At 33.4% G+C, this 26,359-nt stretch overlaps 4 protein-coding genes across 4 annotated transcripts; 1 reads left to right on the forward strand and 3 right to left on the reverse strand.

Annotated features, from left to right (window-relative positions):
• Positions 1-3,138: 3,138 nt before the first annotated feature.
• LOC112501017 (zinc finger MYM-type protein 1-like) lies at positions 3,139-5,662 on the forward strand. The gene has a single exon (XM_025104649.1). The coding sequence runs from the start codon at positions 3,264-3,266 to the stop codon at positions 5,436-5,438; it is 2,175 nt and encodes a 724-aa protein (XP_024960417.1). The 5' UTR covers positions 3,139-3,263; the 3' UTR covers positions 5,439-5,662.
• Positions 5,663-6,032: 370 nt separating this feature from the next.
• On the reverse strand, positions 6,033-7,102 carry LOC112501223. Its single transcript, XM_025104925.1, has 2 exons — positions 6,824-7,102; positions 6,033-6,705 (listed from the first exon to the last, which is right to left on the reverse strand). The coding sequence occupies exons 1-2, from the start codon at positions 6,995-6,997 to the stop codon at positions 6,151-6,153; spliced, it is 729 nt and encodes a 242-aa protein (XP_024960693.1). The 5' UTR covers positions 6,998-7,102; the 3' UTR covers positions 6,033-6,150.
• Positions 7,103-10,320: 3,218 nt separating this feature from the next.
• Positions 10,321-11,543, reverse strand: LOC112500828. Its single transcript, XM_025104423.1, has 2 exons — positions 11,150-11,543; positions 10,321-11,048 (listed from the first exon to the last, which is right to left on the reverse strand). The coding sequence occupies exons 1-2, from the start codon at positions 11,321-11,323 to the stop codon at positions 10,464-10,466; spliced, it is 759 nt and encodes a 252-aa protein (XP_024960191.1). The 5' UTR covers positions 11,324-11,543; the 3' UTR covers positions 10,321-10,463.
• Positions 11,544-18,802: 7,259 nt separating this feature from the next.
• Positions 18,803-21,041, reverse strand: LOC112500445. Its single transcript, XM_025103940.1, has one exon. It carries the CDS (start codon positions 21,012-21,014, stop codon positions 19,071-19,073), a length of 1,944 nt encoding a protein of 647 aa, XP_024959708.1. The 5' UTR covers positions 21,015-21,041; the 3' UTR covers positions 18,803-19,070.
• Positions 21,042-26,359: the final 5,318 nt, after the last annotated feature.

The following is a 26,359-nucleotide window of genomic DNA, read 5'->3' on the forward strand; positions in this document are numbered from 1 at the left end:
TTTAGCAATATCTTTTCTTGTATTTGCTAACCTTTGTGTGTAACTTAAGATTGTTTAGACAGGTTTCTTGTACCTTATCTTTCCGCAAACAATCTTGTAAAATCTGTATTGATTTTCTCTATCAATATATATTTTAAATTTGAAAAGTGTGTTTGTATTCATCCCCCCCTTCTACAAACTGTTTAATATTCTTGTAGACCCTTTGGGACCAACAGTACCACTTTTGAAACTGTACATGAATTGAACGTGTATAAATAGTAATTACAAAAGGTGATGGGGCAAAATTGAAAGCACAAATGAATTGCAAAGATGTGGATGGTCTTGCAATAAAAAATGGTTTACAGAATGTAGATAAACATATCTTGTACCAAACTTTCATGTCTAATTCATGTCCACCAATCATATGAATACACGTAGCCTGATAAAGAAATTAAACATAAATTAATTTGTTTCAAATAAACAAGAACCTAATAGAGTACTTTATAGAACTTAGGTTTATAGGAGAACCAAACTATAAAGTATCTTACCAAAAAACATTACAATAAGTTTATAAGATGTTAATAGGCATTTTAAGTTTTTAATAAGTTTTTTAGAACGCTTCTAAAATATAGTGTCCTATTAGCTATTTTACAGGACATCTTTAAGAAGTATCATATAAAGTCATTTTTTACAGGACAACAACGTTTATAACACATTTTTTTCAAATAATATCGTATAAAATAGTTAGCATGATACTTTATTTTAAAAGCGTTATAAAAAACCTGTTAAAATGTGTAAAAATGATATATAAACCTACTGTAACATTTTTAGATATGAACTTTTTGGGTTGTCCTATAAAATGAATTTTGTTGTGGTGTGAATTGGTTTGGAGGTTATTAGATGGACCTGTTACCAGGGTTTGAGACATCATAAATGATATTAGAGCAGTGACGCCTCGAGATCTAACTGATTGGATTCATGCATTTAATGTGAATATTGATTATAGCTCTGTACGGGTTGAGGTGTAGATTTACTCCCCGATCACCATGAAAGCGTATCTGAATCAACTGTTCGATATGTGTTCTCAATCACATCATTTATATTTTAACATCTGTTTCCACCGGTTTTATTCAAATTGGGAATATAATTCAATCTCGTCCCCATTTAAAGCCTCGTAATGTGAAAATGTACGAAAGTTGAATGCTACTCGTTTGCTTTCATATTACGGGTATAACTTTATCTCAGAATAGCAATCAAACGCTCACGTTTTAACCTAGGATTCTGTATTCATGAACTGCTTTTTTTAACTCGTTAAGTTCAGATACTTGTTCTTAGGCATTACTAATGAACGTTACCATGAAAAACATGAGTCACCGTGATGACGGCCGTTGCAAGTTTTGGTCCTATGAGAAAGACGATCCCATAGTCTTTGTTGTCGGAAAACACGTTCTTCTATTTAGTACGAAATAAACATTTTTCATTCGAAACTAATGAGTTGTTTACCAACACAAATTAGGTAATCACTGTCAATATCTTATATCGTGATTTATCTATACTATATTATAAAGTATTTGACAAAAACTTTTAAAAATTATTTCTTATGCATGAAATACTGTATATTGATGCATATTACTTAAAATTCAAGATTACAAGTAAATTATGCATAAGTACAACTTATTAAAGCTTCATATTTGAATTCGTGTAACTAACTGCAGATAAATATAATCAAATACATGATAAACATCTCATTTTAAAATCTCAAATATAATTAGGATAATTATCAAGTTTAGCAAAATAATTAATTATAATCTTTATAAGAAAAAAATTATGCATAAGTACAACTTATTAAAGCTCAATATTTGAATTCGAGTAAATAACTGCGGATAAACATAATCAAATAGAGGATAAACATCTCATTTTAAAATCTAAAATATAATTAGGATAATTATCAAGTTTTAACAAAATAATTAATTATTATCTTTATAAGAAAAAAATTATGCATAAGTACAACTTATTAAAATTTCATGTTTGAATTCGTGTAACTAACTGCAGATAAACATAATCAAATAGGGAATAAAAATCTCATTTTAAAATCTAAAAAATCTAAAATATAATTAGAATAATTATCAAATTCTAACAAAATAATTATCAAGTTTTAAATTAAATATAAATTATTTCGTTATTGAATCTAATTAAGTTATAATAAAAAAATTAAATTAAAAAAATTATACAAAAAATGTAACTTTTTAAATAGTTAATTTGATACTAATATCGAGATATTTTTGTAAAATTTTATGATATTTTCAAATTTATATTTTATTAAAAAAATAAAAACATTATCATTTTTTTAAAATCAAATAAAACCATATTATAAAATCGATCGAGATAAAAAATAAAATAAAATATTAAAATAAAAATATATCTCTCGTTATGTTTCTACGTTTCTCCTAGTATATTAAGATGAATTGAAAAAAGAATAAAGAAAAATCCGTCCGCCCCCAATTTACCGAAGTCAAAGCATACAGAAGAAGTCAACAAACAAAAAAAAGGTTTTTCCCTCTTCTCTCTCGTTCCTCCTTCCTGCCCCTGCCCCCCCAAACCGCCCCTCGCCGCAAGCTCCCGGCGACTGCGAGTGTACAACCAGCGCCCACCGCCCAGCTACTGTTCTGGCGCGGGGAGACTTTGCCTCCAGCAGCCTGTCACGCTCAGCGACAACCCTCCTCTGTTCTCCCGGCTAGGTATCTTAGATTTTTTTTTTTGCATTTACGAAGTTTCGTATTTGTTGTTTGATGATAGGTAGTTATTTATCTGTGTATTTTTAATTGTTTTTTTTGTTTGTTTATTGGAAAATGTAACAAGTTAGGGTTTGTTAATTTAGAAATTTTTATCTAAATTAGGGTTCATTGAAAATTGATCTGTTTATTGTTGAGTATATATGGTTAGGGTTTGGTAATTGGTAAATATTATTTGAATTAGAGTTTGTTGGAAATGGATTGTTTGGGTTTGTTCATTGGGAAAATTATAATTGAAGTCAGGTTTGTTAATTGAGGAAATGTTTTTTGTAAGTCAAGGTTTATTGAAAATCGATTTGTTATTGTTGATTATTAATTGTTAAGTTTTTTTTTGCTAATTGGTAGTTATTGATTTGATAGAAAAAAATGCAAAGCTTTCTGAAAAGGAAGGCATCCACATTCGGAATCGATAGTGGTGATATCGGTGGAGAATCTTCAAGTGCAAATGCCTATCATGATATTCCTCAATCTAGCTCTACTCAATTGGTATCAATGGAAGTTGATAATCTTTTGGTATCTATGGAAGTTCATTTGAATGATCTTCCTTGGGATCCATCCGAAAGAAAAAGAATTTCGGAGTATCACCCAAATCTAAGAGATGAAATAAGGCGAAAGTATTTGATTAGAGGACCTTGTCAACCACGTAACCATGATTTTCCCAGAAAAATGATAGGGAAGAACGCAAGACGTTTTTGTCCAACTTGGTATGATCGATATGGTAATTGGTTAGAGTATAGTGTGAAAGCGGATAAAGCCTTTTGCTTGTGTTGTTACTTATTTAGAGATCAATTTGGAAAACAAGGTGGGACTGACGCTTTTGTAACTGAAGGCTTTAATAGTTGGAATAAAACGGAAAGACTTGGTCTTCATGTGGGTAACTTTAATAGTTTCCACAATAGAGCACTTAAGAAATGTGAGGATCTAATGAGACCAGATCGATCTATTGTCGCTGTCTTTCATAGGCAAAGCAATATTGTGAACAATGAATATCGAGTGCGATTAAATGCTTCAGTTGATGCCGCTAGATATTTGTTGAATGATGACCTAGCAAACACTCTAAGAGATGGTCTAATGGTGGTTCCAAGTATTCAAAAGGATATTGTATGTTGCTTTGCACAAGAAGTACTAAAACCTGTTTTAGAAGAAATTGGTGATGATGTGTTTGCGTTATTAGTTGATGAATCTCATGACATATCTAGAAAGGAGCAAATGGTTGTTGTCTTGCGGTATGTTACATCAGGAATTGTTAAGGAAAGATTTGTTGGTCTTCTTCATGTTATGGGGACAAATGCTTTATCTCTTAAATCCGCGATTGAATCGTTATTTTTTGAATATGGATTGAGTTTGAAAAAGGTTAGAGGTCAAAGTTATGATGGAGTAATGAATGTGTGCGGTGAGTTCAATGGTTTGAAAGCTTTGATCTTGAGAGAAAATAGTGCAGCATATTATGTTCATTGTTTTGCTCACCAGCTTCAGTTGGTTGTTTTGGCAGTTGCAAAAACACATCTTGGTGTTGGAAACTTCTTTGATATGATGGATGTTGTGATGAATGTGGTTTGTTCTTCATGCAAACAAATAGATGATATTCGAGAAAGTCAAAAAGAGAAAGTGAATGAAGCCATGGGTAGTGGTGAAATTGAAGGTGGAAGTGGGTTAAATCAAGAGCGTTCTCTTGTAAGACTTGGAGATGCACGATTGGGTTCTTATTACAAAACACTTTTGTCTTTGGTTGATTTCTTTCCATCGATTGTTGACGTGCTTGAATATGTTGAGGAGGCAGGCGATAATACAATTAGTCAACGTCAAGCAAATGCTCTTCAAATATATTTCAAATCATTTGATTTTGTGTTTTACTTGCACTTGATGTTGCACATTTTGGAGGTCACAGATTTATTGTCACAAGCTCTTCAAAGAAAGGATGAAAATATCTTGAATGTTATTTCATTGGTGAAATCAACAAAGCAACAATTGCAAAAGCTCAGAGTTGATGGATTTTGTTCACTTTTGAAGAAGCTCTCTTCTTTTTGTGAAAAACATGATATTGAAATGTTGAACATGGAAGAAGCTTATGTTAATCCAAGACACCGTAGACAAAAGACCAATATCAGTAATGGGCATTATTATGAGTTTGATTGTTTTAATACAATTGTAGATATTCTAATTCAAGAGTTTGATGACAGATTTAATGAGGTAAGTTTTGAATTGCTCACTTGTATGGCAGCTTTGAATCCACATAATTCATTTTGTGCTTTTGACCCATCAAAGTTACTGAGGTTGACTGAGTTCTATAAGGATGATTTTAGTCGTCTGGAAATCATGACTTTTGAGCATGAGCTTAACCTCTACATTCACAATGTGCAACAAGATGGAAGATTTGCAAACCTGAAAGGTATATCCGAACTTGCTAGAATGATGGTGGAAACAAGGAAACATCTTTCATTTACTTTGATTTATCGATTATTGAAGCTAGCATTGGTCTTGCCTGTTGCAACTCCAACAATTGATAGATGCTTTTACTCAATGAAGCTCGTGAAATCAGATATGTGCAATCGAATTGGTGATGATTTTTTGAACGACTGTGGGATTTGTGCTGTACAAAAAGAACAACTTGCCAAGGTTACAGATGAAGATGTAATGGACCGCTATCAAAAGATGAAAATTCGTTGAGAACAGCTGTAGAACGTAAGTTGCTTCTCATTTTTGATGACATTGCAGTTTTCTATCTGACCGTCATTTTTGTTAAATACACTGACTTGTACGTATTACCTAGTTTAGCATATTAACTATAAATGAGAATCTAGTGTACTTCAACTAATACTTCAGTTATCATAATGATATATATAGAGAGACAGGTAGGTTCATACGAGAATGATACCTATTTAAGAAAATAAGAGAATGGCCAAATTACGTACAAAATCACATGTGATTTTACATTAACGGCAAAAAAAATGTGGGGGCGACCCTATGGCCGCGTGGCAAGGTCGCTTGAATCACATGTGATTTTGTACGTGATGTTAGTGTAAAATCACATGTGATTCAGTTATTCTCTTATTTTCATAAATAGGTACCATTCTCGTATGAACCCGACTATATATATATAGCATAATGTCATGCTGTGCTTCAACCAGAAGATTAAGGATCACCCTGCACATAACACTTGTTAAATGCTGGGCTGTTAAACAGAATCTGAAACTTAACACACACATACATACATACATATATATATATATATATGCAATACCCATCTGCTATTACACTGGTTTTGAAGATAAAAAAGCCTGTTAGAAACAAGAAATGAAAGGACAAATTAGCTAGAACAGATAAAGATTTGATCTTGATCCAGAATATGCGATTTCTGAAGTAGATTTGTTCCATTTCTTTATGGTCTGCCATTTTGATCAAGAGCTCCAACTATAGAAGTTTTTTGCGCTATCTTCTTGTCTGGTTCATACTGAATCATGGGTTCTTTAGTGATATCCAAGAAATGCAGAACTATGACCATAGCTACAGAACCAATAAACATAGGAATCGGGCCAAAAATCCATAGGAGCAAAGTGGTTGCAAAGTAGAGTGCACGCAATCCGACTGCCCAGAAATTGCTTCCTCTTATCACTGCTTTTTGGATGCATTTAACAGGAACATCGCCCGTAGGCATACATATGAGGAAACTAGCATGAATAAAGTGCCTTGTGGTTTGTACAAAACAAGAAAATGCCAATAGGAAACACGATAGAATGGCTACGTATTTGACGGAGTTTGTGGATTTACTCGTATCCCCTAAGATCATACTGCTTGTAATGAAGTTATTGGATGAGTTTCCGAGTAGAGCTCCAATAAGAGAACATAGAACTAAAGAGATTGAAGATAGGGAAGTCGAGGCTGATAATTGACCGTTAAGAACAGCTACTGCAAACCCTCTATCTTTTTGTTCAACCTGCATCAATTCAAGAAAAAACCAAGGATCTACAATGAATAAGAGATGTATTCACTATGAATAAGAGACGTATTCACTATGAGTAAGAGATGTATTCACTATAAACAAGAAGTTATACCTGAAGAATTTTTTGAACCCAGCCCTTTTTGTTATTATTCTCGTAGACGAGCGCTGTATCTTTACAATCATTGAGGTATTTGTGGAGAAGGTAGAGATGATAGACGAACATTATCAATAACCCAAATGGCACCAGGATTAAATCCAAGTGTTCTTCCTTCCAAATCCACCCCATCTGATTTCTTTTAACTGTTTTTTGTTTGTGAATGGAGGTAGCATATAATCTATTGGGGGAAATGGGTTTGACTTTGTGATTGAAATTTGTTTTCAAGAAATTGGTTGTTGGCTATTCACATGGCATCATATACACAACTTGCAAATGTTTATTCATTGCTTCACTTATTAAAATGCATAGCAGTTTTGTTCAAGATCTTATCTTTCTGWTTGCTAATTTGAAGACTTGGATCTCCCCCAACAAGATTGAAGGTTGATTGGCRSWACAGGTTAAGGTTAGGGTATATAGATTAGGTTTTTGAAAGGAGACCCACTGGACTTGAAATCTTGAATGCTGTGCATAGAAAGCTGGCATTTTTATTTTAAAGGACAGAGAACCTTCCTAAAATTTAGTTAAATTATTAATTTGGGTAACTTGGGTATTCGAGTCAKTTTAAGCRCACCRACTCATCACAGGTGAACCTGCATGGCTACAAGGGCTTTGATAGTGCCTTGATTTGAATCCAAAGAAGATAAGAATTCCACTACATCCCCTGAGCTTTAACTAGTATGTCATAGGCAAAAACTTGGGTTGTGGCACACTGGTTAAGTCTCATGGGATGTAGTGGAAATTTTCATCTACACTAAGTTTGAATCCAGACTCAGCCAAAGCCCTTGTGATCATGGAGATTCACCTGTGACGATTCTAGACCATTCATGGTCATTGAAGGATTAGTCGGTGCGCATAAGCTGGCCCGAAAACCAACGATTAACCAACAAAAGAGTTCAAATAGTATATGTACAGAAGATTTGTAACAAAACTTTTTAAGATATGATTATTTAATGTAACAGAAAGAAGCAACTAAATTCCATTCAATGTATGCAAGGAAACTTTATAGATAAAAAAAATGATATTTGATGTTATTATTATTTTATTATGTTATTGTCCAAATTATTGGTATTTAATTTTTTACCCTGTAAATGTTTACCGGGTAAGAGTTTTCTGAACCTCGATTGTCATGCCTTTCACTGGGCAAGATTCACGGCATTTGTCATGCTCGCATCTGGACTCACGGTTTTAAAATGCATCTGATAAAGGAGATCTCTTATAAGGCAATTTTTCTTACTTGTCCCAACCAATGTGGGATCTTACGATCCTCATGTTCTTGAGTGAGAGAGAAAGGAGAGGAAATATAACATTTTTACAAATATACTCTTATTTATATTAGAGTAAATTATGGATTTGGTCCCTTTGGTTTGGTGGTTTATACGAAATGGTCCTTGAACTTCATTTATTTAGGACTCGTCGTATGTCATTTTGTAACGAATTGGTCCCTCTCTCTAGCAACCATCAAGTTCTTCCGTTAACCTTGAGCGCATTTATTTAGGACTCGTCGTATGTCATTTTATAGGATATATATATATATATATATATATATATATATATCCCATAGATTAATTAGTATTAAATATTTGGACAGTGGTTATCCAATGAAATTAATAATAAAGGAATCAAATCTAAGAAATTTGAAAAGGAGTAATACTGGTCTAATGACAACTCAACCAAAAGCCAACTTGTCAACTACACTTTAATGCTAACAAGATTTCACTGACTTTTCAAGGAAAGAGAATGAGAACAAAATAAGATAAAAAAACCAGAAAACGTTATGTAATCTCATAGCGACCACCTGTTTTGTAAATAGTCAGGAGTCATCATATTTGAACCTTTGTGGCCATAAAAGAATTTTTATTCCTTTTTGGATTTGAACCTGAGACCTCCTTAACGGGTACGCAACGGGGAGGGGAGTGTGAGACACATCCCTGTCTCCTTCCCCGGTTTGAGACAAACGGGGATCCTCGTCCCATCCCCGTTTTAGCAGGGAATCCGCATCTTCGATAGGGGCGGGTGGTCTGGGTTCTCCAATGGATCAGGGGCCATTCTCATGCCTACTTATGGTAACATTTCAATAAGTTTCGGGATTCTTCTTTGACCACTTTGTTCCAATTATTATTTATGCCCTTCATTCTTGTTAATTATTAGTCATTGACTAATATTAATTTTTGATAATAATTTAACATTAATTATTTAATATTTTAAATTATCATCAATCATGTTTATTATTTTTATACTATTATTTATTTGTTCAAAGCTATATTTCTTTTATCATATAAATATTAAATTTTAGAAAAATGTTTAATAAACTATTTAATTAAAAGAAATTATTTATTAATTATTTATTAATTAATTAAATTATACATAGTTAGACAAACTTTTTTTATTCATATTATATGTAATACTGTTTATTCAAATTAATGATTTGGATTTGAATTAAAGGTAAAAAGATATTAAAAGCTTTAACCACAAGTGTGGTGCCTGATTGGTTTGAGCCAAGCTCAAAAGTACCAGGAGGTCCCAGTTTCAAATCCAAGGAGGAATAAAAATCTTCTTATGGCCACGAAGGTTCAAATGCGGTGACTCCGGACTATCTGCAAAGAGGTGGTCGTCCTAGGATTAGTCGGCTCGCATAACGAATTGGATATCTAGGTTAATAAAAAAAAAAATATTAAAAGCTTTACCATCAAAGATTTTCTTAAGATAAGCAAAACATAACAAATGAACCAGTAACTAATAATTTAGATAAAAATAATATCAAATAAATCTGGTTCAGACACAAAATACCACCCTCCATTTCAAATTTCCATGTTAGGGTTGTTCATCCAACGCTTATCCGGTAAGCGCTTACCCTATGAATTCCAAGATACTCTCTTTAATTAAGAATGAAGGTTTGGTTGCAATATCGAGGTACTGATGGCACAATGGGCACTAATGTCATTATTGCTCAGTGATAATAGTAGAATCAATGGTCTCAGGAACAAATCAAGTGGAGACGAAGTGGGGACTGAGACAGTTCGGTTCATATGCGGTGTGGGCATTAGAGCATTAAGGGACCTTTACCTAATACAAGAGGACGGGGGTAAGCGCTTATCGGTAATTGTAAACATTTGCATTTAACTTATCAGGTAAAACTTTCTTCTACTGAAACATCATCGTATATAACATGTTTATTCGTAAGCACTTACTGGGTAAGAGTCGTAACTATTACTTATCGGGTACAACTATCGGTTCTTGCTATAACTGGAATGAGCATGTTCGGGAAGAAAAGAAAAAAACTGTCTTTTTACATAAAGCCTCTTCTTTGAATGTTTACTAGAATAAGCCATTTTCTATATTATTAAGCTATTATCAAACAGTCATGTATATCTAATTGAATAAGCCGTAACCGTAAGTCCTATTAAGCTCATTCAGCTACTACTAACAAAGTAAACGGTTCTCTTGAAATAATTAAACCAAACAAATCGAGTAAATCAAATGTTATTATAAACATAACTCCAATACCATGATCAGAATCAAGAAAAGAGACCAAAAATCATCAAGAACACTTCCAAGATTCGATCTTTCATCCCCAATACTCCATGAATCCATTTCTCTATTGCCTTCCAATTCCATCGTGTTCAAAAACCCCAACTACAGAAGTTATTTCCTGCTCAATCTTCTGCAAAAAATGGCCACCATTCTTGTTTCCCCCATACCTTATCATCGGATCCTTGTTGATATCCAGAAAATACAAAATCATCACCGCAGCAATCGAACCAACCACCATCGGAATCGGCCCGAAGATCCACAACAACAAAGTGGTCGCAAAGTAAAGTGCTCGTAATCCAAGTGCCCAGAAATTGCTCCCTCTTATCACTGCTTTTTGAATGCAATCAAGAGGGACATCACCAGTTGGCATACTGATGAGAAAGCAAGCATGAACAAAATGCCTTGTGGTTTGCACAAAACAAGCAAAAGCCAGAAGAAAACACGACAAAATGGCGATGTATTTGATGGAATTTGTGGATTTGCTTGTGTCCCCTAATATGAAACTGCTTGTAAGCAAGGTGCTCGATGAATTGCCAAGTAAAGCTCCAATTAGGGAACATAGAACTAAAGAGATTGAACAGAGGGAGGTTGAGGCTGATAAATGGCTGTTCAGAACAGATATACCAAACCCTCTATCTTTCGCATCAAACTGCAACAACAAAAACCCAAATCGATTTCAACAAAATTCCTAAAGAAACTGGAAAAATTAAGTATATATACATATATATATATATATATATGTATGTATACCTGAAGCATTTTCTTGACCCAAGCGTTTTTGTTGTGATTTTCGTAGCCGATTGCAGTGGTTTCAGGATGTTTGAGGTATCTGTAGAGAAGGAAGAGATGATAGAGGCACATGATGAAGAACCCAAATGGAACCAAGATCAAATCCAAGTATTCTTCCTTCCAAGTCCAACCCATTTCAGTTTCTTGATTTCTTGATTTCTGAAGTGGGTTAATGGTGTTGTTGGGAGGGGGGAAGGGGTTGAATGTATGATGGTTATGGTCTTAATAGAGGGTCTGAATGAGGTAAATGAAAGTGGGCATGACTGATTGATTTGTTTTGTCAAGGAGAGTTGGTGGGAAAGTGTTGGGTGGATAACGACGGTCATATTCCACAACTTGGAAATGTTTATTCTTTTTTTAGCGGCCAACCTCATCTATTGATCTTAATTATAAAACCCTAAAAGAGACGGCTTCCACTACTTTTGGAGCTTGGTTGTTTATTATTGAAAGTTAACATTTTCACTTTTAAGGTAAAGTTTTTGTTCATTAAAACGGTATCGTATACAACGTTTTTATCTGGTAAATGTTTATCAGATAAAAGTCGTCACTCTTACTTATCGGATAAGACTTTCGGTCTTTGTCATCGCTCTTAGTTTTTTTGGTTAATTTCGATGGTTTCTTAATTGGTGGGGGCACAGACGGGAAACTACTGGGGGTAAGGGAAACTATCATAGAAAGTTAAGGAAAATTTTGTTTTTAACCTTTGTAAAGTTTTTGTTTTTTTCTAACGAGGGCCCATCGCCCCCCTTCCTCTTTTTTCCTACTTACCTTGGCCCTGTCCTTATGCATCGTTTCGGTCTAGCCTACGTTGAAGCGGCGTGCTGAAGTCTCAAATCGAATAAACACAACCAATATCTCTTATACTTGTATATCGGAACCCCTCCATTCCAAACCCTTTTTCTATAAGGAAAAGAAATGCGAAGAAGAGGAAAACGGATTAAAACTATATGTTTTTTTCCTTTTAACTTCTTAGGAAGGAAGGAAAAGAAACAGGGGGAAATATCATTTGTATTTCCTTCCATAACTTTCCTCCGAAGATCTGAGAAGAATAAAGAGAATAAAATCTTAAAACTTTCTTCCATACATGACTTAATGGAAAACTAATAAAACAATCCCTTACACATAATATATATATATATATATATATAGGTGGAGGTTCAAACGAGAACATTTCCGTTTTACTAGAACACGAGAGCACGAGGGGACCCTGCGATGTGCGGACGACGTGTTTTACGACTTAAGTCGCGTCAAAGGTTGTCTGTGTCTATGATTTAACATCACATGTGATAGTCTTGATGGATTATAGTATCATATCAACAATACTCTTATCACATGTGATAATACTTGTGAGGAGGCTTAGTGGTGTAAGGGCGACTTGGCCCACAACCAAGATCGCATCCAAAATCGATCGCGTCTCTGATTTAGTATCACATGTGATTGTCTATAGTAAAAGGATGTTCTTGTGTTCTCATAAAATGAAGGTGTTCTCGTTTAAACTCTTCCCCATATATATATATATATATATATATATATATATATATATATAAAGTTTGTTTCAAATACAACACATCGCATTTGTACAACTAATGCAACCCAATAAATTGTGATATTTATGAAAATGATGAGAGTTCATTTATTATGATTTGAATATTTATAGAAGATGAATATGGTTCATTAATTATGATCAATATTTTATATTATGAAACAATCAAAACTTCTATGAAATAGACGGTTGAGATTGGATTGTATTGGTTGCATAAATGTCAAAGGTTGTATAATAATAACCAACCCCTATATAAATAGGTATCACAATATATCACATTGTGTATCTTTGTTTTTAAGGTTTGAGTTGGTATCATAGTTGGTATCACAATATATCACAATGATTATCACATTGTGTATCTTTGTTTTTAAGGTTTGAGTTGGTATCATAGTTGGTATCACAATGATATCACAGTATATCACAATTGGTATCACATTGTGTATCTTTATGATTACTTGGTACCTGCCGGATTAATGTTCACCGAAGGCCAAAGATTGGAGGTCGGAGATATGAGAGAGGAGAGAGGAGTTTTTAAAAATACTTAAAATGCCCTCTAATTATAATTTTAATTTAAACTACCATAATTATTAATTTCCTAATTTATCCGTTGATTTGTTGTTGAGATTGGATCTCACAGTTACCACAAACTAATCAGTTCTCATTTGAGAGAGAGAGAGAGAGAGGAGCGATCAAATGAAAATCACTCTCATTTGTAAAAACCGTACAAACCATCCTCATACGTCGATTTCATTGTTTAATCTTATGAAATTTTTTCATGAAATTGTTTAATCTTGTGAAATTGTTTTATATAATATTTTTTTTGATGAATTTGTTTCATATAATATTTAATGTAATTTTAATAAAATTTGTTTCATGTATTTCTCTAAAATTAAAATAATGAAGATGATAATATCCATGATTAATACCCTCTACAATAAAAATGGTTAATCAATCTCTCATAATTACAAAAAAATGAACAAAATGAAAAATTATTATTGGTTAAATGAAGTTTTCACGGTTTTACAAATTGAGTGGTTTTTATTTGAACGCTCCCATATATATATATATATATATATATATATATAGAGAGAGAGAGAGAGAGAAAGGTTGGTTATTATACAACATTTTTCATTTGTACAACCAATACAACTCAATCTCAACCGTCCATTTAATTTGATGAATATGTGATTTTATAGAAGTTTTGATTGTTTCTTAATATAAATTATTGATCATAATTAATGAACCATATTCATCTTCCATAAATATTCAAATCATAATAAATAAATTCTCATCATTTCTAAAAATATCTCAATTAATTGAATTATATTGGTTGTACAAATAGATATGGTTATATTTGAAATATACCATATATATATATATATATATATATAGGGTATATTTCTTTTACAACCTTGTGCATTTGTACAACCTTTGCAACCCAATTAATTGAGATATTTATAGAAATGATTGGAGTTCATTTATTATGATTTGAATATTTATGGAATATGAATAGAGTTTATTAATTATGATTAATATTTTATATTAGGAAACAATTAATTGATTAAAAATTAAATGGTTGAGATGAGAGTTGTATAGGGTATAGGAATGGCAAAGGGTGTAGAATAACATCCCTATATATATATATATATATATATATATATATATATATATATATATATATATAAAATTGGATGCATCCAAGTTGTTTTATAAGATGGCAGCCTCCCGAGGATTGATGGGTTTAGTATACTTTTGTTTAATGAGTGCAAGTCATCCATCAATTAATGAAGTGGGTGTGCTGCCTATCATTATCATTATCATTATTCAATACCCGTCAACTTACTTTTATGGAAAACATTTTATATACACATTTCGGATATAAGATTTTATTGTGAAATAATATTTAAAAACAATTAATCAAATGGTCTTTGTCCTAGTGTTATCATAGTTTCTATCCTCCTAGAATGTTAGGGGTTCAAACTTCATCAAAGATGAAAAAGATGTGTGAGTTTATTTGTTGCATTTATCGTATATAAATATTACATACTTCAAAAAAAATATTAAAAAATAATTGAGAAAAAGAGTGTTGTTTATATGTGATTTATGTATAAGCATGCACAATCTTTACTTAAATAATGTAATAACTTCCCCATATTAGAAAATAAAATTTGTAAGCTCCTTATAAGTCTCAAATTGTGGGGTACCAATAACTTCCACCATGATTTTAACATGAATTTTACGATAAAAATTTATGTTAAATTCAACCTTCAACATTAAAAAAAGTATTTGAGTTTGAATACTGATTTAAAAAATTATTCGAGCTCGAGCCACAGTAATAACTGATACTAATTTCCTATAAATCAATATGGAACAAAGTGGTAGTTTCATGAATCTAATAATTGAAAGTATTAGTATGGCATAGCAGAAAAGGGGTTACAATTGTCAGAGTTGCACATGTGAAATTTTGCAGCTCCAAAGTATTATTGTGTTCTAAAAATCCGAAGCATTTGAAAAGTAAAGAAATGATCAATAATCCTTCATCTGGTTAAGATTTATGGTTTTGATCGTAAAGCATCGAATAATTTCTCGCATGATATGTGGAAGATAAAATGGTAGCTTTATAACTTTTAAAATAAACGGTAAAACAAGTGCATATGTGAACCCATGTGCTTCACATATGAATTATATGTTCATGTGAACCTCTGTAATTCACATGTGAATCATTTAACTAATTCACATATGCATTTGTTTGTCATCTATTTGTAAAAGTTACGAAACTACTCCTTTATTATTATATATGCATGTGTGTGCTCGCTAGACCATATAGGTTGCGATTATATGTTAAAAACCACAACAGTTTGAAGATAAACCTATACTATAAGATTTTCCTAGCTGGTAATAAATGTTGGGTCTTGAAACACTTTTCCGTAAGTCGTCACAATAAACCTCTCCTTGTGATCGGAATGAGGTAGATGCCTCTCAACCGAAGGACGGATCGAATCAGGGTTTCCTTAGATAGCCACAGGTCATGGGGATTTTCTTTGCTGTTACATTTACAACCCGTAGGTTTTATCAAGGTATACGTAAACTAGTCCAGATAACCCATAAACAATAAATAATTAAAATTGTATCATTTTCATGTAAATAATTTAAAATTGTCCCATGGAGAAATAAAAGTTCACATAACTCAAATTGCAAGGTAACATTTAGGCCCAAATCCAAATTCAAATAGTTAGGCCCAACCCGAATTTTACCTATAACAAAACTATCGTCACAATTTCTCTATTTTTTTTTATTAACTTGGATATTCAACCCGCTATACGAACCGACTAATCTCAGGACGACCACCTACTTTGCAGATAGCCCATAGTCAACGCATTTGAACTTCCATGCCCCCAAGGGAATTTTTATTCCTCATTGGATTTGAACTTGAGACTCCAGCTACAATTTCTCTATTTTTATCAAGTAACGTTCTAGCAACTTATGATAGGTGGTGTTAATTCAAAATAATACGATACAAAATTGTGAGACTGAAGTAATGGCAATATAATTTCGTCTTAACTTGGCTCATAAGTTATGACGATGTTGATTGTCGACAGGGGCGGATGGCTTAAGGGGCTTAGGGGGTCATGGCATAAAGTAACACGTGTTAATGCATGGGTTAAGAGGCCATGATGCACTAACGCGTTGCAGATAAAAATACAAGAAATATATAATCGAACTCGATGACATGATACTGTAATCAGTTTTTGATAAAACGGTAAACATAGTATACTCGTTTCTTGTTATTCGATTCAGAATCAAGATGGCATCATGTTGCATTTACCTTATATACTTTTAGTGTGTGTGTGTGTGTGTGTATTTTCTATGTTTCGTGATTCTTTTATTCTCCGCCACTCTCGGTCTTTATTTTGTGCTTTTGTATGGTTTTGAAAGTTTTTGTCAAATGCTTTATAATACAGTAAAAATAAGAATGATTTTTTTCAGTTAGCCCTTCTTCAGTCAGTACCTCTTTTCTTTCTTCCACTATCATTTAATTTAAATATGCACCCGTATATTTACATAACCATTCTCTACAGTTATGTATTAGCCCCTATCTTTACATATGTCAAAATTTGATTGGAGAAGCAGGATTTTGTAATATTGGATTTTTATTAGTAAAAGTATGGGAAGTTGACCAAAATATTCAATATTCTCAACCAAATTCACTTTTTAACCATTTTTAGCATCAAATTTCTGTATTATCTAATGTTTGTGCATTTTCGTAAAGCCTTATTTTATATTTTTTTTTAAAAATGTGTTAGCAAATGGGGATGTTTAGGCAAATTACGTAAAGTCGATTTTCAGATTTAAAAAAGAAAAGAAATTCGATATACAAAAATAACTAAAAAATGAATTTGATTGATAAGATCGACTATTTTAATAGATATCTATATACTATATTATAAATCATTTGACAAAAACTCTTAAAAACCATTTTTATGCATGAAATTCTGTTTATTGATGCACGTTACTACAAATTCAAGATTACAAGCAAAATGTATGTAAGTACAACTTATTAAAACCTCATTTTTGAATTTGTGTAACTAACTGCAGATAAACATAATCAAACATAGAATAAACATCTCATTTTGAATATAAAATGTCTAAAATATAATAAGAATAATCATTGAGTTCTAATGAAATACTTAATTACTATTTTTATAAAAAAATATTATATTAAACTAAAAATAAATTATATCGTTATTAATCATAAATTAAATTATAATAAAAAAACATCGAATTAAAGAAGTCATACAAAAGAACGATAACTTTTAAATAGTTAATTTGATATTAATATTGATATATATTATATTCAAAATTTTATAATATTTTATATTTTATTCAAAAACAAAAATATTATCGTTTTATCAAAACCACATAAAACCGTATTATAACATTGACAAAAACAAATAATACATTAAAATCAAAATATATCTCGCTACATTACATGAGTACGTTTATGATGCTTAAAACAGGATAAGATGTGCATGTGTGTTTGAATGGTGGGGTAGTGGTTTTGTGGACTTGTTTCCCTTTTCATGCAAGCTTTTGCCATGGTTGAGGTTGAGGTTGAGGTTGGGTTGGATGGAAAAGCAAAACCTTTTATCCAAAATGATGCTACCAAGATATGACCATGCAAATGTCCCCCTCCACTTTTGCTTTTTATCACCCACCACCTTTCTCCTTTTTCTAAGTGTGTGCATTTTTCTCATTGTTTTCTGTACCTACCTCTTTATGTCGTCTCATTTCTTTACGTGGAACTTCATCTGGTTATTCGTTAAAAGAACAGATGACAAATAGATTGTATCTATCCAATGCGAGACTTCGACAGAGCCTAGACGAAGATGGTGCTTCAAGGTGTCGATCCCTTTTCTGAAGAAGACGTCGACTCTAATACCATGTACGAGTGTGTGAGACCTCATCAACAGGTATGGAATAGAAAGGGACTGTATCTGGCCAATGTAAGACTTTTAACAGTCAAAAACGTGTGAAGTCCATGTGAGAATAGACAATTCGTGTTGGACCTCAAGAGCCATCATTGTATGTACCTAAAGAATGAGACTATACCCTATAAAAGTTAAATGCTTGTTACAATCAATCGTTATCGTGTCTTGGTGGGTAGTCGTGTTTCTAATCATACCCTATAAAGTTAAATGCTTGTTACGATCGGCCACTGTTACGTTGGTGACTGGTCGCATGCTTCTAAGCAAACCCAAAAGGATCAATCATTTCGTCAGTTTATTGAAATCTCACCTCAGCTAGACTTTAATATTTTCTCCTCAATACATACTGAAACCTAATTCTCAGCTCAATGACTCTCTGGAAAAAGTAAGCTACACCATCAATTTCGAAGAAAACCAGTATCAAGAATAATCAATTTCCTAGCCTAAAGATTACTTTCTCATGGAAACCGAAACATCACATGTTTGTACAATGGGATTACCATTTGCATCATATGGTACAACCCCATAATGCAACAGGGTATCGCTAAACGTGCAACTATTTACTTCAAAATCAATTCAAATCATACATTGAAAATGTAAAACAAAGATTCCGAGATGACTAATGTCGATGTGTCTGATGATGACATCAACAAGTAGGTGTCGTTTAACATATTATAGGTGTGCATTTAGTCTACCCCCAATACAGCTTCCCATAATCCATACAGATTATTATACTAAAAAAGTGTATTATGAGTCTAAATTCCTAAAAAAATGTACAACATGCTCACCCCACTTGTACAAGTCTTTTGTTCTTTTCTGGTTTTGACTTCAATCATAATAATACTAAAATAGCTTAAAACCCTACACCAGCCGCGCCGACGCCAAATGAGGCGCGCCGCAGCGGCTCCAGCTTCCGGTTTTTCCAAAAGCAACTATCTGGGGCTAGCTTAGCCGCGGCTGTTCTCATTGGCTCAGACTTGCACCGAGTCAGCACAAACGGCTCATAGCCCACCGCGTTCACTAGCTTCTGCTCCAGCATCTCCGCCATGGACGGCGGTGCCGGTAATGAACACGACGACCGGCCAGGCTGGACTGCCGCTGCAGCCGCATCCTCAGCCGTGACATGATTTTGATATTTAGTAGTACTTGCAAGACCTTTAGTGGTGGTGGTAGAACTGACCTTTGACTCATTTTGACCGTTGGTTGGTTTGATCGGCGGTTGCAGTTGCGGTGGTGCTGGAGGCTTTTTGCGACTTGAATGCCGCCGGACGAAGTCCTTACTGGATACCCATGTCTCCTTTGAAACCTCCATTGACAACTTGGGCTCACACATCATCAACAATAAACATTCCGGCAACCCTTCTCTCTCTAAAACTCCGGCCTCTCTCTCCTTTGACTCGTCAACCGTTTCAGATCTATCTCCAAATTGGGTTACCTCTTCCTCAAAACCTTTGACTTTTTCAATCTTTGATTCCATTTCAGTTTCTTGAATTTCTTCTTCAAATAGTTCTTCCTTAGCATCCTCCATTTCATCACTTTCTTGATCTTGATCCACAAGTTCATCAAATAATGACCCAAAAAATGTAATTTCTTGATCTTCTTCGTGGGTTTCTTGATATTCGTTGTGGGTTTCTTGATCTTCTTCTTGAAGACTTCGTTTCAAGATTGTTTCTTGATTAGCTTCATGTTCTTGATCAAAAGCTTCTGTTTTTAGTGGGATGTGATATTCATCTTCATCTTCTTCTTCTTCATAATCGTCAATTGTTGGTTCCCATAATCGATTTGCAAGAGCTTCCATTTTTAATGGATCAGATCTACATCTCATCAACAACAAAGCATTCTTTGGTGGAATGCAAATACTCAATCTTGCTTCATCTTTATAACACCCTTCAATTCGATCATTTACGATCTCTAAATCATCAAAAACATGTCTTCTTGAAGTCCTAATGCTTCTAATCTCATCATCACCTTCATCATCATCGTCTCCTCCGACCACCAGTTCAATCTCTCTCCGACCACCTCTACCACCACCATCATCTCCGTCCTGAAACGCCACCAACCACCGTGTAAACACCGCAGCGCAAGACCCAGAACCAGAACCTTGCCGCTGATCCGTTTTCTCTTCTTTCTCCCTCTCCGTCGCCGGAGAAAAACAAGAAGACCGGCAAGGAAACAAACAGCTGAACTCAGACCCCAATGCTCTTAAAGCTTCACAAATCGTTAATGGCAGATGAACCCATCTCGGGTTATGGAGCTTTTCCGGCAAGTTTTCTTGATTACTACCGAAACTATTACAACCCTGTTGAAAATTTGATCCAAGATTCTGACTTTTACTGAACCCATCACGGGAATGGTGATTATGATCGAGTTTTCTGAAACTAACATCGCCGGTGCTGTGTCTTCTTGATAAAGTTCTCAATCTTTTGCCTTGTTTCTTCTTGCTTTTCACCCTAACTTGACCAATGCAAGTGACTTTAGGGGAAGAGGGTTCTGGGTTTTCGAAACCGCCGCCTTTTTTCTTGCCGGAGGTGGGAAACATGGCCGGAGATGCACCGCCTTTGATGCTGCGGCTGGTTCTGAGTCTCCGGCTGAGGGAGGTGGATAAGGAGATCGGTGGGTCACGGCTGGTGTGTCTACCAGGACTCAAGATTGATTTGGATGAGATCTTCATGGAGGAGGTGGAGGAGGAGGAGGAATGGTGGTGGCGAGAGGTGAAGCAGATGAAGAGGTCGCTGGTGGTGGTGGTGGTGGAAGAAGTGGAGGTGGTCCGATGTGGTGGTGGCCTGTCGGAGTCCATTGATTGCTTATTTAGTAGTCATATAATTGTTCTCCGGTGGTGGTGGTGGTGGTGGTGGTGGTGGTGGTAAAAGCTGCTGTGGCTTTTTTTGGTGTATGAATTGTGGGATGCAAAGAGCAGAGGTGAAAATGGTGGGCATTAAATGGAGGGTGACGAATTGAGGGTTGTCTTTAGCCAAGAGTAACGGTCATGGGCTCATGGACAAGCTGAATTACTTTAATACCCTTCGTATTTTGGTGTATTTAGATTGTTTCTAAATGTATTTGGTATTTCAATTGGTTTTTTATTAAGTCTTGTATCAATAAATTTATCAGTGTAGTTTGAAGAATGTTTTTGTCTTAAAGAGTTTTTTAATAGATGGAAGAAGAATGTTTTTTAATTAAAAGCATTTGAGTTTAGAAAAAATTGTCTTTTTGTATAAAGTTTTCCCCTAAAAATTTGCTGGTTATGGACATATAAGGACTTTTTATTGTATGTGGTATAGAAATGTCTTCGTCTGATTTATTTTAATATTGGGATTTTATAATTATTGAATTAAAATGCATTAAAGAGAAACTTATAAACCACACCATCACAATGCATTTTCTTACGGTTTGAAACATATGCAGTACAGTTTTACAGTTTAAAAGAATCTCCAAACCATTTATGCGATACGGGTTACGATTCAACCTTTAATCTAACCAAAACACACAACAAACACCACTAAGAGGTTGTTTAGTTGATTTTTCATTAAATTCTATATGATCAAAACTGTATGTAGGGGTTAATCTGTTTGTAAAAGTTGAAAAGATTTTTGTTTGAGAGAGTTTTTTTATAAATAAATTGAGCATGTTTTTTAACCAGAAGGAACATGTTTGGAAAAAACTTGACATTTTACATAAAATTTTCCTTTTAAACACCTAGTGAATAAGCTATTTTTATATAATTAAAACTATTACTAAATAATCATATATAACTGACTGAATAAATTACGAGTCTCGTTAAAATATGCTAAGAAAGGGTAGTGAATTTCCATATGAGAAATAAGGTGTAAATTTATAATTGGCATAATGGCATTTATTTGTGCGGTTTGAAATTAAAAAGAAAATAGAATTTAGGTGGGAATGGCATTTTGGTAATTAGGAGAAAGAAGAAGGGTAAGAGTAGGATTGACAGAGTCACATGGGCAGTCTCGAATAGAGAGAGAGATGGAAAACAGAAAGAATCGGGAGAAGACACGTGACTTAAGAGTTGGACACTGAACCCCATTCCATTCAACACGTCCACGCTCTTTACCGGCGCGTGTAACTCCTACCATAAAACCGGACCGGACCCATGGTCGGGTCAAGTTTCAACCTTTCAAAGGATTAAATGACCCCCTCCCTCTTCCATCATAATTAGGTATGACAACAGGACGGGTTTTGTCATCTCCGGTCCCGACCCTAGTTTTAAATAATAGCTTCCGGCCTCGATTTTCGACAGGTATAAGGATTAACATTTCGTCCCCGGTAAAACCCAGTCATACTCTATGAAAAAATATGTTAGTTTGAGCCTACCCGGCCTCGGTTTGAGTCTACCGGGAATCCCCGGCCCTGGGACCCGTTTTAGCGGGGAATCATCGTCCCCGTTTGGGTCGGATGAACCGGGTTCCCCACCGGGTCGGGACACATCACCATCCTTAATCGTAACGAAGGTGTCTAGTTTTTCTGGAAAATTGTTACTCAAATACAATTTTTAATCTTCTTAAGTCCCATCCAACGTGTCCCACCGCATTATTTTCATGGATCTGCCACTGAAGGGTTGTTTACCAAACGTTTGTTAGAAAAACGTTTATCAGGTGTCATTATCTTACCAGATGCGTATGATAAAGACAAAAAATCTTACACGATAAAAAAAATTATAACAAGAATTAAAAATCTTAAACAGATATTCCATTTTAATGAACGAGAATCGTAATTACAAACAAAATATAGAAAAGCATCACGAGAAAATATTCAAAATTATAATAAAATAATACCCAGGTGGGCCCTTGTTTGTAACGTGCATGTAGATTCTGCTTTTCATTTCTTTTCCTAATTATAACTCATTTATTTCATCATTCAATATTAATTTATGGTACATACTTTTTTCCTATTATCTTGACTGTAACATTAATAGCTTTATATATGTGAAAGTGATTGAAGGTATGTAAAAATTAAGATAGTTTAAAATAGATAAAAATTGCTACTTCTTATCGGCTGTCAATCGAAAAATGTTGAAAGTTGGTGTTTCTTTTATCTGTTAAATCAAAAAAACAAATTCATCAAGAAACACCATTGCAACTAGAAGTGTTCAAAAACCCGTTCAATCCAATCCAACCCAACACAAAATAACTCAACCCAATGTCTAATCGAGTTATAAAATTTTCAAATCGTAGGTATTGGGTTGAAATTGAGTTACTATTACTTGAACTCAATCTGACTTGATATCCTTGTATTTATTGGATTTAATATGATTGTTGAGTTTTCATTAATATATACATTAGAGTTAGACGATTACACTATCGCGTACCCTCTTTATATATACATATTTTGACTCTATTCTTTATCTATACTATATTATAAAGCATTTGACAAAAACTTTTAAAAACTATTTTTTATGCATAAAGTATTGTATATTGATACATATTACTTAAAATTCAAAATTACAATGCATAAGTACAACTTATTAAAACTCTATTTTTGAATTCGTATGATTAACTGCGAATAAACATCTCATTTTAAAATATAACAAATCTAAAATATAATTAGGATAATTATCGAGTTCTAATAAAATAATTAATTATTGTATTTATAAGAAAAATATATTATTAAACCAAATATAAGTTACTTCGTTATTGAACATAAATTAAATTATAATTATAATTTTTGAATTAAAAATTACACAAAAAATGAGGAATTTTAAATAGTTAATTTGATACTAATATCGATATATATTTTTGTCAAATTTTTATGATATATTTAAATTTATATTTATAAAAAAATAAAAATATCATTGTTTTTTTCAAAATCACGTAAGATCATGTTATAATATCGACTAAAATAAAGAATAAAATAAAATATTAAAATCAAGAGGTATCTCGCTGCATTGTGCGAGTACCCTTCTAGTCTCTATATAACTCATTCGTATATATGTTCAGTGACTCGAGAAAATTAATTGAACGTGACATACATAAAATTTGAAAGCATAGATAAATTGTATCAAATGTTTGATGATAAAAAAATAAATTATAGGTAGAGATATAACATATTCAAGGTTAGAAGACTATTTTAATGTATCAAAATATCAACCCAACCAACCTGTACAGTTTGAATTGGATTAAGTTAACATTTTTCAAATTACAAACATTAAATTGAATTATTCAAATGTCTTCAACTCGATCAACTTAACCATTAAGACCCTAACTGTAATAAAAACCCTTATTTTGGATTCATATGATAAAACATGTAAGTGAAGCATTGAGTAAGGTAGGTTGGTCCTAGGCTACAAGTGGGGATGGTTCTAAATGCAGTTTGGTTTTGACCACTTCTCTTTCACCTTTTTGGGGTTTAATGACCATCTCCTCCCTATCCAAAACTCCCAATAATTCTCATCCCTACCTTCCAACTTTTCTTTATTATTTCAATTCCTTCATATTTCGTAAATCCGATCGGTAACGTAGTAGGCTTATACATATGTATAAAGATTCGACTTTTATGTGGTAGAAAACCAATCTTTACGCATATGCGTAAGCTTTCTGCATAAGGATTTGTCTGTTCGGTGAAATTGGGTCCTGACATGACTATCAAGTGAAAAGAGTCAGGGTAGATTGGATGTATAACGAAATATCAAAGCTCAACAGAATCATACATACGAAAATTCATTATATAACGAAACATCAAAGGATTAAGACGAATCTTCGTGAGCATGTGCCAAACACAGTTTTCTTGAAACAGATTCTCCCACTCTAAATTGCAACTATATCCGAGGAATCGGGATACACTACTAGAAAACTGACTATAATTAGTGGTGGATTACATACCTACGTACAAACACGTAATTCAATGTCATTGTTGGTATTGGTCTTTAATAAGTTATAAAAAAAGTCTTATTTGGCTTTAACGGGTCTTAATTGAGCCCACTACACATTACATACCTATATGCATTTCATGTCTTCTTACAATCACGTAACAGGTCACCAATGATCATAAAAGGATCCATTGAACTTTAATGTATGTATTGGACTTTATTTGGATCTATTGGGCTCTATTTGGTCGTATTGGGCTTTACTTAGTTGTATTAGGCTTTAATGAATGTTAGTTGTGTTTTAATGTCAGTGTGGAGGTACATGACCTCTATATGTAGTCAGGTCGTGGTAAATATCTATCTACTTTAATGTTTATAATTGGGTAACTGTCTATCTAGTTTGGGTAGCTATTAATTATTGAACCACAAGATGACTATTCATCATAGTCTTCTCATTGTTCACTGATTTCTTCTCATTGTAACACAACTGGAATCGCATCTTGAAGCGCTATGTGGGAGCAATCATGACAGGGAAGATAGAGGATCAAGATGAAAGTGATACCAAAAGTGAAATTGATGTTGGTGAAAGTGGAAGTCGAGTTACTTAGAAATGAAAGGTTTCCAATTTATTTTGAAAAATGTATTTGTTGTGATTGTGTTTTATTCAAACTTTAAACAATTTATTTGTATTTGTGGTTGTGGTTGTGTTTTATTCATAAAATTAAATAGTCTAATTCTTTTTTTTTTAACTTAAAATTTTAAAATTAAATGAGTCAATCTAGGTTCAACCAATTTATCTAACAGCTTGGTTGAGAAAAACATAAACAGGCCAATTTGTTGTCACTCTATTTAGGTAACAGATTGGGTTGGGTTGGGTTAGGTTAAAAATATCAACCAATTTAATTAAATGAGTTAGATTGAGTTGAGATTTTCAACTTGTTTAATAAATGGGTTGAACTCGAACCTAACACAACCTGACCCAATGCCACCCCTAGATCCAATAGCAATTAGAGAAATTAATTAAAGTAACTATTTTTAGATGTTTGTTTCATTTCTTAATCAATTCTCTCATAAAATCACCAAAATATCACTAGGTCCGTAATTTATGGAGCAGTCAAAGTGTAAAAAAAATGTTTTTAAATCAGATCCGCAAGTGTAGGAACCAAATCTGTAAATTAGTTTAAACACCTCCGACCTATGTCTATTTTACACATTTGGTTCCTACACTTGCATACGTGGTTCAAAAACTTCCTTTTTTTTTACACTTTCACTCCTCTGTAAAATATGGACCTAGTGACATTTTAGTGATTTTAGACGACAAA

Source organism: Cynara cardunculus (genome assembly GCF_001531365.2).
Source record: "Cynara cardunculus var. scolymus isolate 2C chromosome LG 17, CcrdV1, whole genome shotgun sequence".
In the NCBI taxonomy this organism is placed as follows: Eukaryota; Viridiplantae; Streptophyta; class Magnoliopsida; order Asterales; family Asteraceae; genus Cynara; species Cynara cardunculus.